Source organism: Vigna radiata, chromosome 6, assembly GCF_000741045.1.
Source record: "Vigna radiata var. radiata cultivar VC1973A chromosome 6, Vradiata_ver6, whole genome shotgun sequence".
Classification (NCBI taxonomy): Eukaryota; Viridiplantae; Streptophyta; class Magnoliopsida; order Fabales; family Fabaceae; genus Vigna; species Vigna radiata.
In genome coordinates this window covers 24,455,306-24,469,016 of record NC_028356.1, presented here as the reverse complement: position 1 = coordinate 24,469,016, position 13,711 = coordinate 24,455,306, and the positions used below count along the sequence as shown (strand labels likewise).

The 13,711-nt window shown below is 34.8% G+C and overlaps 1 protein-coding gene across 1 annotated transcript; it reads right to left on the bottom strand.

The window, feature by feature from the left end:
* Positions 1-7,270: 7,270 nt before the first annotated feature.
* LOC106765356 (esterase AGAP003155) lies at positions 7,271-9,906 on the bottom strand. The gene is made up of 6 exons (XM_014649938.2): positions 9,457-9,906; positions 9,179-9,277; positions 8,885-8,926; positions 8,475-8,604; positions 7,904-8,005; positions 7,271-7,585 (listed from the first exon to the last, which is right to left on the bottom strand). The coding sequence occupies exons 1-6, from the start codon at positions 9,670-9,672 to the stop codon at positions 7,521-7,523; spliced, it is 654 nt and encodes a 217-aa protein (XP_014505424.1). The 5' UTR covers positions 9,673-9,906; the 3' UTR covers positions 7,271-7,520.
* Positions 9,907-13,711: the final 3,805 nt, after the last annotated feature.

Here is a 13,711-nt window from a genome sequence, read left to right as displayed (position 1 = left end):
TATCAAAGCAAGCTCTGATACCAATTGTTGGTATCGGAGGGGCTAATTTTCGAAGAGTATAACGTAGCGGAATTAATACACAGAGAGCGGAAAGCGTGTTCGATCACATTTAAAATGAAATTTGTCCGTTTTAGCAAAAATAAATTTTCTTTCAGAAAATTAATCAAACAGTTGTTATGCGTTAAGTAAAATGAGCGTAGGGAATAGAAAAATCACACGAGTATTTTTATACTGGTTCGATTCAACAGAATCTACGTCCAGTCGTTAATCACTACAAAGAGTGATTACCAGTTCCACTAAAAAACAGTTTTACAAATTACAATCAAATGAGCAGAATATACAACAAAGAGAACCACTCTACCAACTTGAAGAGAACCGCTCCGGAAATCGACCAACGATTTGCGAGCTTCTCCTTTCACAAGACCAGGCAGAGTACCTTGCTAACTTGAAGAGAGTTTGCTCCAACTATTGACACACGATACGCGAGCCTCTCCTTTCACAAGACCAAGCAAGGGAACAATGAACAAAAGCTCTCTAAGAACATTCCTCTGACACACAGTGTTCTAACAAGCTTTCTTAGTTCAAAAACGTTTCTTTCTGAATTCTCAAAATCCAAATATATAGCCAAGTACACTGAATGTCAAAGGTCAGCTCCCAACTGCCATGAATAATCGATTATTGTAAGTGATAATCGATTATTCAAGTCCGTTACAAAGTTTTCAAAAAGTGATAATCGATTATGTGAAGTGATAATCGATTCTTCAAGTATGACTTGTGATAATCGATTATTGCTTCATGATAATCGATTATTTTAGTACAAAAACATGTGATAATCGATTATAGCTTGACCAAAATCGATTATACCATTAAGAATTACAATATTTGAATATTTTCCTACTACATTCAAAATCTACAAGTTGCTTTTTAAATATTTTCCTACTACATTCAAAATCTACAAGTTGCAGCATCATCAAAACTCATCTTCAGGTTTTACCAATACTCCTTATTGGTAACACTTATTGTATGTGATGAAAAGGTTCAAGTTTGGGGTTGTACGGGGGAAAATTGAAAAAGCAAGTGAAAAGCATTGAGCTCAAATTTTGTGAAAAGAAAAATTCATGAGAAAAAGAAAAAGAAAAGAAGAAAAACATGAAGAAGAGCTCAATGCAAAAGAAAAAGAAGAGGGAAAAGTTGGGAATGAGAGACATTGGTGAGAGAGTTGTGCTTAAATGTTGAATATTTTGATAGCTCTCTTGACTCAAGGATTTTGCATTCTTGAAAAACCAATTCTTTCTTGTTAGCCCAACCTCATTACAAGCCTTGGAAAAGTCCTTTTGATGGCATTTTCATGTAAAGATGTTGATTGTTTGAGATGAATGGCAATTTTGTTTCATATGACTTGTGAACAATAGAGAGTGGAGTGTAACCTTAGACACTTGATCGATTGAGTGAAACACTTGCTTGATTTGAACTGTTAATTTTCATGAGTGCATTTTTGCTTAGTGGATTGATCATTCATAGTGTATAACATCTATTGTGCAATCTCTGGATTGAAAGCATGCATGCATCTTATTTTGGATGTCACTGAGGATATTGAATTGAGTAGTTTGTCATGTGCCTTGGGATTGTTGAGGCATTGGATGAAATAGTATAAAGCCAAGTTTTCATTTTGTGTGTTGTTTTGTTTTGTTTTGCTTGAGGACAAGCAAAATTCTAAGTTTGGGGTGTTCATGAAGGTTGAAAAACAATTATTTTCATATGTCAATTTGGACCAAATTACACCATTTACTACTCGGAATGAGCTTAGAATCAAGCAAAACTCAATAAATGAGTCTGGAGAGAGACAAAAGTTGTTTTTAGCGATTTTATGCTTGTTTTGCGTTGTTTTGTAGCTAATTTAAGAAAAGTAGAGAATGGAGTTGAAGATACAGGTCGTTGACTCAAGAAAAGAGCTGAAAAATGAAGATTTGAAGAGTCGACGCACCGCCCGGCGGCACACTTAAACCGCCGGGCAGTCCAGGACGAGGAGAAGGCATGGCGATTGACGCTGGGCGGACCTGAGGGAAATCGCCCGACGGTGGCGATTGCCGTCGGGCGGTAGGGCGATTTGTGGCAAACTGCCGGGTGGCACACTTAAACCGCCCAGTAGTGGCTCGCTGGACTTAGGCCCATTTCTGATGCGCTCCTCACCTATTTATACCCCTATTGCGAATTTAGAATCATTCTTTTGACAGGGGAGAACGGCCAGACCTAATTTTTCTCTCTGGAGAGGATCTCTTGGATGCTTAGGCTCCTTTTCATCTTTTCTAGGGTTTGCTTTTCCATTCTTCTTCCATTTTTCATCTAGTTTCACCATGTCTATGGTGAACTAAACCCTATTGTTGTTGGGGGAAACAATGTAATCTTTTGATACTCTCTCTTATTGAATCTCTTGATTATTTATATGCTCTCCATATGTGTTGATTACTTATTGTTGGGTTATCATCTGTGCTTAAGGCCTTTATCGTTTAACTCATTCGGTATATTGATGTTTGTCTTTATTGATATGGGGACGTACAGTAATGACATGAACTGGTGAGTAATCTCTTGANTTTGCAATACCACCTAGGGATAGGGGTAGGACGATTAATTGCACTAACTTCTGTTTATAATGCGGTATTAATTACTAGGGGAGGCTAGGGATAGCAAGCCAGTAGTTAATACTAGGCCCTTTTCACCGAGGGATCGGGTTAAGGGGAGGCTAAGAAAGTCGCATAACAATTGAATCAATCAAACTAATATTAAAGGGTAGTATGTAAGAGAGAGTGAAATAGATGAAATTGTAACCCCAACAACATCCATTCATCCATTGTTTTCGTTTGTCAATTGAATCAACTTTATTTTTGCATGTTAATATTTTTGTTCTTAAATCCAATTTATTAATTTTTATTTTTCAAGTCTTATTATTTTAATTCACGCGAACGAGAAAGCCATACGAGTCTGTTGGGAAAACGATACTTGGTCTTACCATTTATATTACTTGTACGATTTGGTACGCTTGCCAATTTGTCAACAATGACCAACCGTCTTTATTCTGTATTTGATTTCATTTTGCATTTATGTTTTAGCATATATGTTTGCATTCGTAATTTAATTTTATTCATCTACATTCACAAACTTTTCACAAACCCCCCCACTTCGTGTCTGACCTAATTCTCGAACCACATTTGGTCCTTGAGAGACGACCTAGGAGTCACTTCCTAGTCTATACTGCATTCTTTTATGCACATTAAATTTTTCATGGGGTGCGACACCCATCAATTGTGTCTTAGGAAAATATCTTCTTACCAAATGAGTTAAACGATAGAAGCATTAAGCATAGATAAGAAACCCAAAAATTGATAATATAAGCATATGAATAAAATAAGAATTTCAATATAAGAGAGTTTCAAAATATTATTGTAACGCCCCGGCAACTTACAGGGACTGTTGACTGCCCCCACACATCATTACGAGACTTCCAGTGTGTTTTGTCCTCACTCGCACACTTTCCGGGAAAACTTCCCGGAAGGTCACCCATCCCAGATTTTCTCCAGGCTAAGCACGCTTAACCATGAAGTTCTTATGCTCGTCAGTGCCCGGGTGTCACATGCCCACCAGCTTCCGTCTAGTTCGTCCTCGGACCACACCGTACTAGGAGAGGCTAGGCTCTGATACCATTTTGTAACGCCCCGGCAACTTACAGGAACTGTTGACTGCCCCCACACATCACCTCGAGACTTTCCAGTGTGCTTTGTCCTAACTCGCACACTTTCCGGGAAAACTTCCCGGAAGGTCACCCATCCCAGAATTTCTCCAGGCTAAGCACGCTTAACCATGAAGTTCTTATGGGTTAGGCTACCGAAAAGCAAATTCATTTTGGTGATATGGGTAGTCAAATCAATTCTTTTAAGCTATCTTTCAACTGTATAGTCCCATACCTATACAGTCTCCAGATCCCTCTCATTCCGGTGTATGTTCAATTCGTCCATGTGCCCCTTCCACTCGAAGCCTGCCAGGAGCCGCTCCTTGTCCGTGCCCCCTGCACCATGTCTCTTACACCGGCGATCACTCCTCGGCTTTATCAGTGCCCGGGTGTCACATGCCCACCAGCTTCCGTCTGGTTCGTCCTCGAACCACACCGTACTAGGAGAGGCTAGGCTCTGATACCATTTGTAACGCCCCGACAACTTACAGGGACTGTTGACTGCCCCCACACATCACCACGAGACTTTCCAGTGTGCTTTGTCCTCACTCGCACACTTTCCGCGAAAACTTCCCAGAAGGTCACCCATCCCAGAATTTCTCCAGGCTAAGCACGCTTAACCATGAAGTTCTTATGGGTTTGTGTTGAGTTTTATTCTTTTTATCTTATATGTTCGGTTTTGATAATTTACTTGTCATGTTAGTTTAGGTTAGTTGGTTGGTCGTTAATAAAATTATTTTGTTTCCATGAGATTCTTTCACTTTAATTGTCATACTGCTGCTCTTATTCTGCTCAATATTTAATCTGTTATGTGCTTGCGCTTAGGTATACACTTAGTTGCCTACTTGGTGTTTAATCTTCGCTTAGTTTATTAGACTATATGGTGCATGACTGATTAAATTTGTGCATTGCATTCACATAGTTTGCAATTCTAAAGACCGAATTACCCTTCGCTTAGTTGGGTGATTCGTGTCGGATTTGGATTAGAGTAGTGTGTACCTGTCATTAATCTGTGATTGGAAACATAGTGATTGAGTTAATGACCGACCGTTTTCATTCTATCTTTGAACTAGTTTTTACATCTGTGTTTGCATCTTTGTTTGCGTCAGTGTTTTAAATTTAATTCATCCGCATTCACAAACCTTTCACAACCTCCCCACTTCGTGTCTACCTAATTCTTGAACCGCAAAATTGGTCTTTGGGAGACGACCTAGGGGTCATTCCCTAGCTATACTGCATTTCTAAATTGCACATTAAATTTTGCATGGGGTGCGACACCCATCAAACTCTCTCTCATTTTCTGAAAACATGGGTGCTCTTCAAAACAACTTCCTACTCTTCTTCTTTGCACTCTCCCTGGAAAATCTTCTTTGTTGAGCCATTGCTCCACAATTAGGAGAAACTTAGGAAATCTTGATGTCGTGAGTTCCTTTCAATCGATCAATTTTCCTATTCTTCAATTGGTAAGTTGAAACCCCTTTTTCCATTCACTTTAGGATTGTGATCATGCAACAAATCTGGTTGCATGTAACCCATTTCACATTCTTTTAATTTCTAGTTTCTACTAAGTTCTTAAATTTGTATTCTATCACCCAATGGTGATTTATAGGTGATTCTAGTATTTCCGGAAGCACAAGCGTGTAGTTGGAGTTGTCTGGAGTTTAGCTGTTTCGCATGACAGGTAAGGGAAGCTTAGGTTTCTTTTCGGTTTGTGGAAATTTTCATGTGGGTGAGTTAGGTAGTGCTGCAATATCGTAAAATAATGAATGTGTAAATTATGTCTTAGGATATGTTGTTGTTTGAACTGAAATTGATGAAATTGTGTGTTAGAACTTGTATTGATTGATGAGTGACATATGAGACTGCAAAACTTTGATGAGGAACTGGTATGAACAGATTGTATGATGTTAAATTGAATACTTGCATATTGTGAATGATTTTGGGCAAGTTGTTAGACCACAAATTAAGTTAGTTATGGTGTTTTCGGTCAAAAGAGAGGAAGTGAGGTAGTGAGTTTTAGCCTTAAGGGTCTTGAACGTATTTGGGTAGTTTGGACAACTTGAATGAGTCAATTAGAACTCGTTAGAGTCATAAAATTGAGAAAAGTCATGTTCAAAGTTGTAAAATTGATATTGGGTCCTCAGGTTGATGAATTGAGAGTTTAAAGTTAAGAATTACGATTTTTAAGTGTCAAAAGTGGTTTGATACACCTAGTCTGGGATTTAGTGATCAAATGGATATTTGTTTTAACTTATTAACGTATTTTCCCATCAATCCAAATGTGTAAAGAACCTCTTTAGTCATTAGAACAGGTTCCAAGTGCATCCAAAGCCAATTTTCATGGTTGTTGTCAACTGCTATGGCACCCTAACACCCTTGGTTGAGCCCTGACGCCCCTGGATGCCGCAACGATTCACGCAGAGCACCCCCGAGCACTCCTGGGCGTACCAGCATGCTATTGTTTTAGTTTTTGATAGCTTTTTGGGTTCCGGTTGTCCGTTTTGGACGTTCCTTATGTCATTTTGGGGATTTTGGACCCTTCTAGAGTTGTTAGTGAGGGTTTCGAAGTTGTTTTCCTTACCTAAATATGAGTATCCTTATGTCATGGATTGATTGATGTTGTTTGATTGAAACTATTTACATATAAAGCTTATGATTGGTGTTGAATGTAACAAGTATGGTACGTTGATAATTCAAAGAGGATTATGATTTCATCAAAGTGATATAAATAGTAGAAAAGTAAGATCTCTAGGTGAGATCCTTATAGTGTTTAGAATGAATATATGAGACTTCTTCATGGGGGTTATTCTTAACACTCTAATGGTCTTTCATTTTCACTTAGAGAGGATTGACGCATGTGGTGAGAGTAGTAAGAGGTCCTAGTGATACGTGCTACGTGAAGGCCTATTGCGCAGTAACGGACTTACACTTGTGTGTGGTAGGGTTAAACCCGTTGGCAATGGCTTTGCCTAAAGACCACCACAAGTGCACAACCCGCCCCAGATCGATATTCATTCTAAGTCCGAATGAGTCTAGTTGTGTCATAACATGATAGGATGTTCATTTGATTACTTGTAAGACGATGGATTTTATTTTATGTTATTTGCTAACTTGTATGCTTTTGAAACCTAGCTTACCCTTACTCTTGTGTGTGTTGTACGTGTTGTGCCCTTTTCTCTTTGCGATGATCATCCACTTGGATGTGAGCAAAGGAGAATGAGGCTTCCCTAAAGCAAACATTGGAGGAGACCGATACCGCTAAGCATACTCCTAGTTCTTAGGATATTTAGATACATCATGTATTTTTGGAAATACTCTTAAACTTGTAAAGTTTTAAATTCCAACCATATTTTGGATGACTGTATGCTTGATACTATCCTTAGCTAACTCCTAACTGCTCTCTCATATTAAAATTGTAGACTTCTATTATATTATATGCATAGTATGATATTTGGGATGTCACAATCCGGACCACAATCTTTAACTATATTGATGGTAAACAAAGAAAAATAATAACATATATCAAGTTATAATGAAAAAATAATAAATTTTACAATAATTTTTCTATTTTAGCAACCAAGAATAATAAATACTGACTACAGAATCCAAAATATCGAAGATATGGGAAGATCGGAGTGAATGTATGACAATTGGCTTAGAGCCTCTGAAATACCCTTTATAAACCAGTAACAAAATTGTATAAAAGTGCTAGTACTAATGCTATTACTTGATGTTAAGATGAAAATCAACTTTAAAAATCATTTTGAAGCAATGACTCGTTGTCTAAACTCATGTCTTATTTTGAGACGTCTTTCTTAATCCTTTCGATGAAATCCATCACGGTCTTCACGCTCTTATCATCTGAGAAATAAAATAGAAAACTATTCATATCAATGACTCATATTCTGTGAGCAAATTAATAAAATATGAAATATACTTTAGTTTCTCCAAAATCTGGCAAAAAATAACTTTAGTCCTTGCATATTAAAACAACGAGTTTAATCTTTATATTAATGAAATGTTATGAATTTCATCCTTAATCTTATATTTAATTTTGATCTTACAAAGAACTTAATCCACCACATTTTGAAAAATACAACTTAAACCACACTTACATAACTAAGAACCTATGTCAGCACAAGCATAAATTGAAATAGATAAATATATAGATGTCAGTACCTAATCTTGGTATTGTGTGTCCTTTGGGGTGGTGAATCACCACGGGTTCAACACAGGATTCTAGTAGTTCCATCCCATATTGTTTCAAAAAATCCATTTCACCTGCAGTAAGCATTGAAAAGTTTTAGGAAATTCTAACAAAAATGAATTATAAAGCCATGCATGTTTATTGTAATATGAATTTGCACCTCTATATAAAACCTTTCCTTTAGCCATGATTCGGATTACAATTAGTAATTTTCAGTTGCGTAAGTTTTGGTTTCAAATTTTTAGTCATGATTACCTAGAAGACTTTGGGAAATCTTATTTTATAATAGCTCTGATAAATCCTCTTCTGATATTTGTTGTCTTTGAAAATTTAGTTTTACATTCAATGGAGGACATGGAATGATTGAAAGCACATAATTGACGCCAAATTCAAAAGCTAAAAAACAACCCAATATTTGCACACACAATCAATCATGTTTAAATTGTGACATAATGAAATTGAAGATATTGTTGAGTCAAGAATGAGTGCTAGCCAGAATATTCTTTTCCAAAAAATAATGATAAAAGGTGGCAAGTGGGGTACCTAGAAAATGAAGAGAGGGACAGCTAATGGGAGAAGAATATGCTTTGTCCACCACAGACGGTGACCTAAACTTTGCCCCTCCTACAATAACAACAAATTTCACCTTGGGAACCTTCGTCAGTGCCACACCCTGCACAAAAATAAATTTAATATGTGATTCAAACTTTTACAAAATATTTAAGAAACTATAAAGTTATCCTCTACTTCTGATCTACAATTGACACACAGGGTTTTATGACGGAAAAATAAAAAGTAATATATATTTTTATAATGAAAAATAAAAATAATATATTAAATGAGTGTAAAAATATTTGTCAAAAGTAATTTTTTCTGTATTAAATATATATTTTTTACTTTTTCAATATAATATTTTTGTTTCCATTGCATCTGAGGAACAGTTTTAAAGGTACCTTCTCCTGAAGACCTGGCAGCGCAGCTGATAATATTGCTCCCTGTTTGGTCAAAATCAAACACCGAGTCATATTCAAATCCTTCACAATCTCAAACCATAGCAAGATGCACTAACTATGCATTAATCCTTCAATTTTTTATTTTCAGAACAAAAAATTCTCATGTATATACAAATCCCAGAGAAACACAACACATGCTACAACTAATTACTGGGTAGATTTTCACATTCACATTCACTTCATCTTTTAACTTATTTCCCCAAATCAAGGGAAAAAAAATGAGCAGAAGATCACCTGTGAGAAACCCAGAAGCCCATCAATAGGTCCGTGCTTGATCATGCAGTCCTCAATGTACTTAAGGCACTCGTCAAAGTTGGTGTACTCTGTAAATTCCTGTTTCGCCATAGAAGTTTAGATGGTTGCTAACAAAATTATGATATTCTCTTTCAGAATTGAAATGGCATATCCAAACTCGCTAGTTTTCAATACGAATCTCAAACCCCCTTGGAAAACAATACCAATTTAGTAGGAGAAAATAAGTTGAAATAAAAATTGAATGGAGGAAAGGGAACCTTGTTGAACTGGAACCACTCGTAGTAAGGAGGATCAAAAATGCCTTCGACGTCGGATTTGCCTTGGCAAGGAAAAGGAGCATCCACAAAAACAAGATCAAGGTTGTCAAGAACGGATTGTGGCCACTTATGTAACTGCGTTTTCAGTATTTCTCCGCTTGTTCGAAATCCATGAAGGCACAACAATCTTGGTTTCCTCACGCCATCGCTTCCCATCTTTTTTTTTTCCTTCTGTTCACCAACCCTAACGGAATAACGGAATTCAAAGATTGAACGGAGTTAATTTGAAGGGTTGGTTGGCCGCTGCAGAAGAATATGTTCGTATGTATATGTTGCTGTACTTTGCGGTGGCGGAGACACCTATTTATAGGAGTCAGAGGCTCTGCTTTTTTTCCTTTTTATTTTTTTATTTTTGCGTGTTTCTTCAATTGAATTCAACGTCGCGTGGACCTCCTCCACTGTTTGGCTACTACTCAGAATGTTCTTCCCCTAGATAGCTCCAAGCTGCAAAATAAGTTTTTACTTTTTTAGTTTTATGTATTTAAAATTAATTTTAGTGCCACTCATACAGATTAAAACTTAAGTATTAAATTTTAAAAGATATGTAAAAAACCTATATTTTATACATAAAAAATGGGGAATTATTAATCACTTTACTAGAATATAAAAGAAATGAGTGTTATTAAAAGATATAAAAAAAAGTTAATGTCTAGTCGAAAATTAACGATGACACGAATTAATTTAATATAATCTAAAATAATTGAATGTTCTTTCTCCTCGTTTTTGTTCATTTATTGAAACACTTACGTAAAGATAACTCAGGTTTAATATTTGTATTGTGTAAAATTTTATATTTTGTATTTAATGTCTGTCTCTGCAATAATTAATAGGTACATTAATATTAAATAATTTCTTATAAAAAATAAATGTCATTAATAAAAAATGATATTATCACCAAGTTTAATGTTAAATTTACATTATTTTCTCTCTCAATAATAAATAAATTATAATTACATAAATTAATTAAACTGTTTTAGTAATGAAGAATAAGAGTAAAAAAATGGTGAATATACATCCTAATCTGATGTAAGGAATGAAGTAATGGGTGATGTGATTGCTGACCTATATTTAAACAAAAAAGAAAATGATTGATTCCTAATCTTCTGGCGTGTGACATGTTATCAAGCGTGAATCTTATTGCTGTCTTTTCTTATAATCAGATAAACTCATTTTTACATTTAATAAAGAAAAATATTCATGAAGATTAAAAAGTTGCATTAACATATAATATATATTTCGATAGAAAATAAATAAAAAATTGTTATAGAATGTAATAAGAAAAGAGAAAAAACTGTAATAGGTGTAGATAAAATAAAAATATATCACAGTACTATATTTTCGAACCAGTTACATTTAATTTTTTGTAAAGAACTTAACAATCTATTGTTTTATAGTTTGGTTAAATTATATTACAATTTAGAGTAATATTTATTTATATAATTGATAAAAATTTCATTTTTTATTATATTATTTTTAATTATAAATAAAATAAACTTTGGAAAAATTAATTAAGTGAACAATCTATAATAATATTTTCCTTTCAAAATAGTGTTAATTATTATTTAAATAAATTTATAATAATAACAATAATATGTTTTAAGTTGTGAAATTAAAATTCATGAATTTGATATATTTTGATTTCCAAACTTTAAAAATGAATTTACATAACATTTTTAATTCAACAACATTAATTTTTTTTTATCCTTGTTTAACTCTATTACATTTGCGTTTGAATTATTTATATCATTTGACACTTTTTAGGTCGAATGACAACATAAAACATCCTTTAACAGATATGGCATCTACTAATGGATGCCAACTACATCAGAATAGGATTTTTTTTCTTTATCTTTTTGCTTTGTAATTTGAACTTATATTTGTTTCAGTTGAGTAGTATAGGGTTAATGTACTTTGTCTGGCATTATATCTGATGATGGTTTGATTGATATTGTTGCATGATGAGTGTTGCTTAATGATGCCTAATATTGATTGATGTTGAGATTGCACTGTACGCTGATACGTAAGTGGTTGTTCACAAGCTTTGTGAACAAATGCATGATGTAATTATGATTGTGGTCATGATGCTAAGCAGAATAATTATCTGGGATGTTTGGAATTTTGATTAAGATTATGAGTGAGGTTTTTGAATTCGAGAGTTTTTGATTGAATAATTGCTATCTACTTGAAAGCATGAATGATTTTGCCCAGGTTTCTATGATTGATTGAATTGTATGTATTTGTCATATGATCAAGGCCATTTTTGAACAAGTCCTTTCTTACCCAATGCAAAATTTTTGTCCCATGAAAAGAACCATGTGTTCTACCCTTTTTGAACCTAAGCCTTAAACAGTATGTTAAATCCTTTTGAAAAATTTTTACCTTGAGTTAGGATGAGAATTATTGTGTGTTATTGATTAAAGGTTCAAGTTTGCGATTGTTGGAAAAATTGAAAGAAAGATAAGCATTGGGTTAATGTGTTGAGCAAAACATGAAAAGATGAAAAGATAGAAAAGATAGAATGAAAAGAAAAGCTCAATGCAAAGAAAAGGGAAAGTTGGGAATGAGTGAGATTGGTAAAAAAAGAGTTTGTGCTTGAACTATGAATCTTTGAATAACTCTCTTAACTCAAGGATTTTGTGACCTAGAAAAACCAATTTTTCTTGTTAGCCCAACCACATTATAAGCCTTGAAAAAGTCCTTGTGATGACATATGTATGTGATGATAATTGATTGTAGTAAATGAAAGGCAATTTTGTTTTATGTGTCATGTGGATAGTAGAGAGAAGGAGTGATCTATTGAAACACTTGAGTGATTGAGTGAAACACCTTTTTTGGTGAGGAATAATTCCATGTATTTATGATTTTATCTGTGCTTATCTAACTGATCATTCATGACAATATCATCTGTTTGATATATATGATTGTGTGAACACCATGATAAGCATTGAGAATGAAGGCATGGTTGCATCTTGACTAAATTTTGTTGATGAGCAGATTTGAGTGATTACTTGTCTTAAAAGAAAAAGAGTTTTGAATGTGATTGAACCATTGTGATGATTGGTGGAAGACTGAGTTGCATTTTATTTTCTTGAGGACAGGCAAAGTTCTAAGTTTGAGGTTGTGGTAACGGTTCAAAAACCGTTATTTTGATACTTGAATTTTGATGTAAAACACACCCTTTATGACTTAGAATTAGCTTGAAATCATACATTTTGCTTAAGTTAGGAAATAAGAGAGTTAAAGGTGATTTTCTTGGTTTTATGCTTGGTTTTCTCATTTCTCATGATTTGGTAGGTTTCATCTGCAATTGAATGAAGGAAATTGAAGTAGAGGAGAGTTGGACTCAAGAGAAGGTGAAAAAGTGAACAAATGAAGAAACGTAGCCACCGCTCAACACTAACCTGGCGCTGAGAAACAACCTCGATGAAGAAGTCTTTGGCCAATGCCTAAGCGTCAATGTTGAGGGGAAATTAAGTATCATGCCCACTGCTAAGCGGTATCGCTGAGCGCTAGGCTCTTCAGATAGATACAGCCAAACGCTTAAGCACTAGTGCTAAGGGGAATCATAGGTATAGTGCTCACCGCTGAGCGGCGCCGTTGAATGTTAGCAAAAAATTAAAGACGAAGTTTTGATGATGTACAGAATTGCACAACACATGATCCAAGAAGACAAATTGAAGATCTCTTATTATTGAAAGCTTTTGTAATAATCATAGTTGATGTATTAGTGCTTAAATATGTAATAGGGTTTGATTCATGTACTCTATACATGATTAATTATTGTTTAGAATCAAACACAAGTTGTTTTAATTGATTAAACCTAGTTTTAATCGATTAAAATGAGGTTAGCACTGAAAACCTAAGTAGCTCTGGAATAATCGATTAACACTAGCTTTAATCGATTAATTAATCGATTAAAATCAGGATTAATCGATTAACACTAGCCGTTGGAGGTTTTAGGTTTGAAAAACTAGCCGTTGTACTCATTTTAATCGATTAATACTAATATTAATCGATTAAATGCGTTAAATGGCCAGTTTTCGAAGAATGGAAGAGTATTGGCCTGAGTCTATAAATTGGCTCACTGTTTCCTTCAAAAACAACTCTTCCCTTGTGCTTGAAACATCTGAAATGATTGAGAACATTGTGTTAATGCTGAAGCTAAAGAAACTCTATTCTGCAAAGTTGTGAAGTG

Coding starts and splice junctions, on each gene's coding strand:
- LOC106765356 (XM_014649938.2), bottom strand. CDS start 9,672: ATGGGAAGCGATGGCGTGAGGAAACCAAGATTGTTGTGCCTTCATGGA. Junction 8,927..9,178: donor GGCTTCTGGGTTTCTCACAG/GTGATCTTCTGC, acceptor TTGACCAAACAG/GGAGCAATATTATCAGCTGC. Junction 7,586..7,903: donor ACACACAATACCAAGATTAG/GTACTGACATCT, acceptor TTTATTTCTCAG/ATGATAAGAGCGTGAAGACC.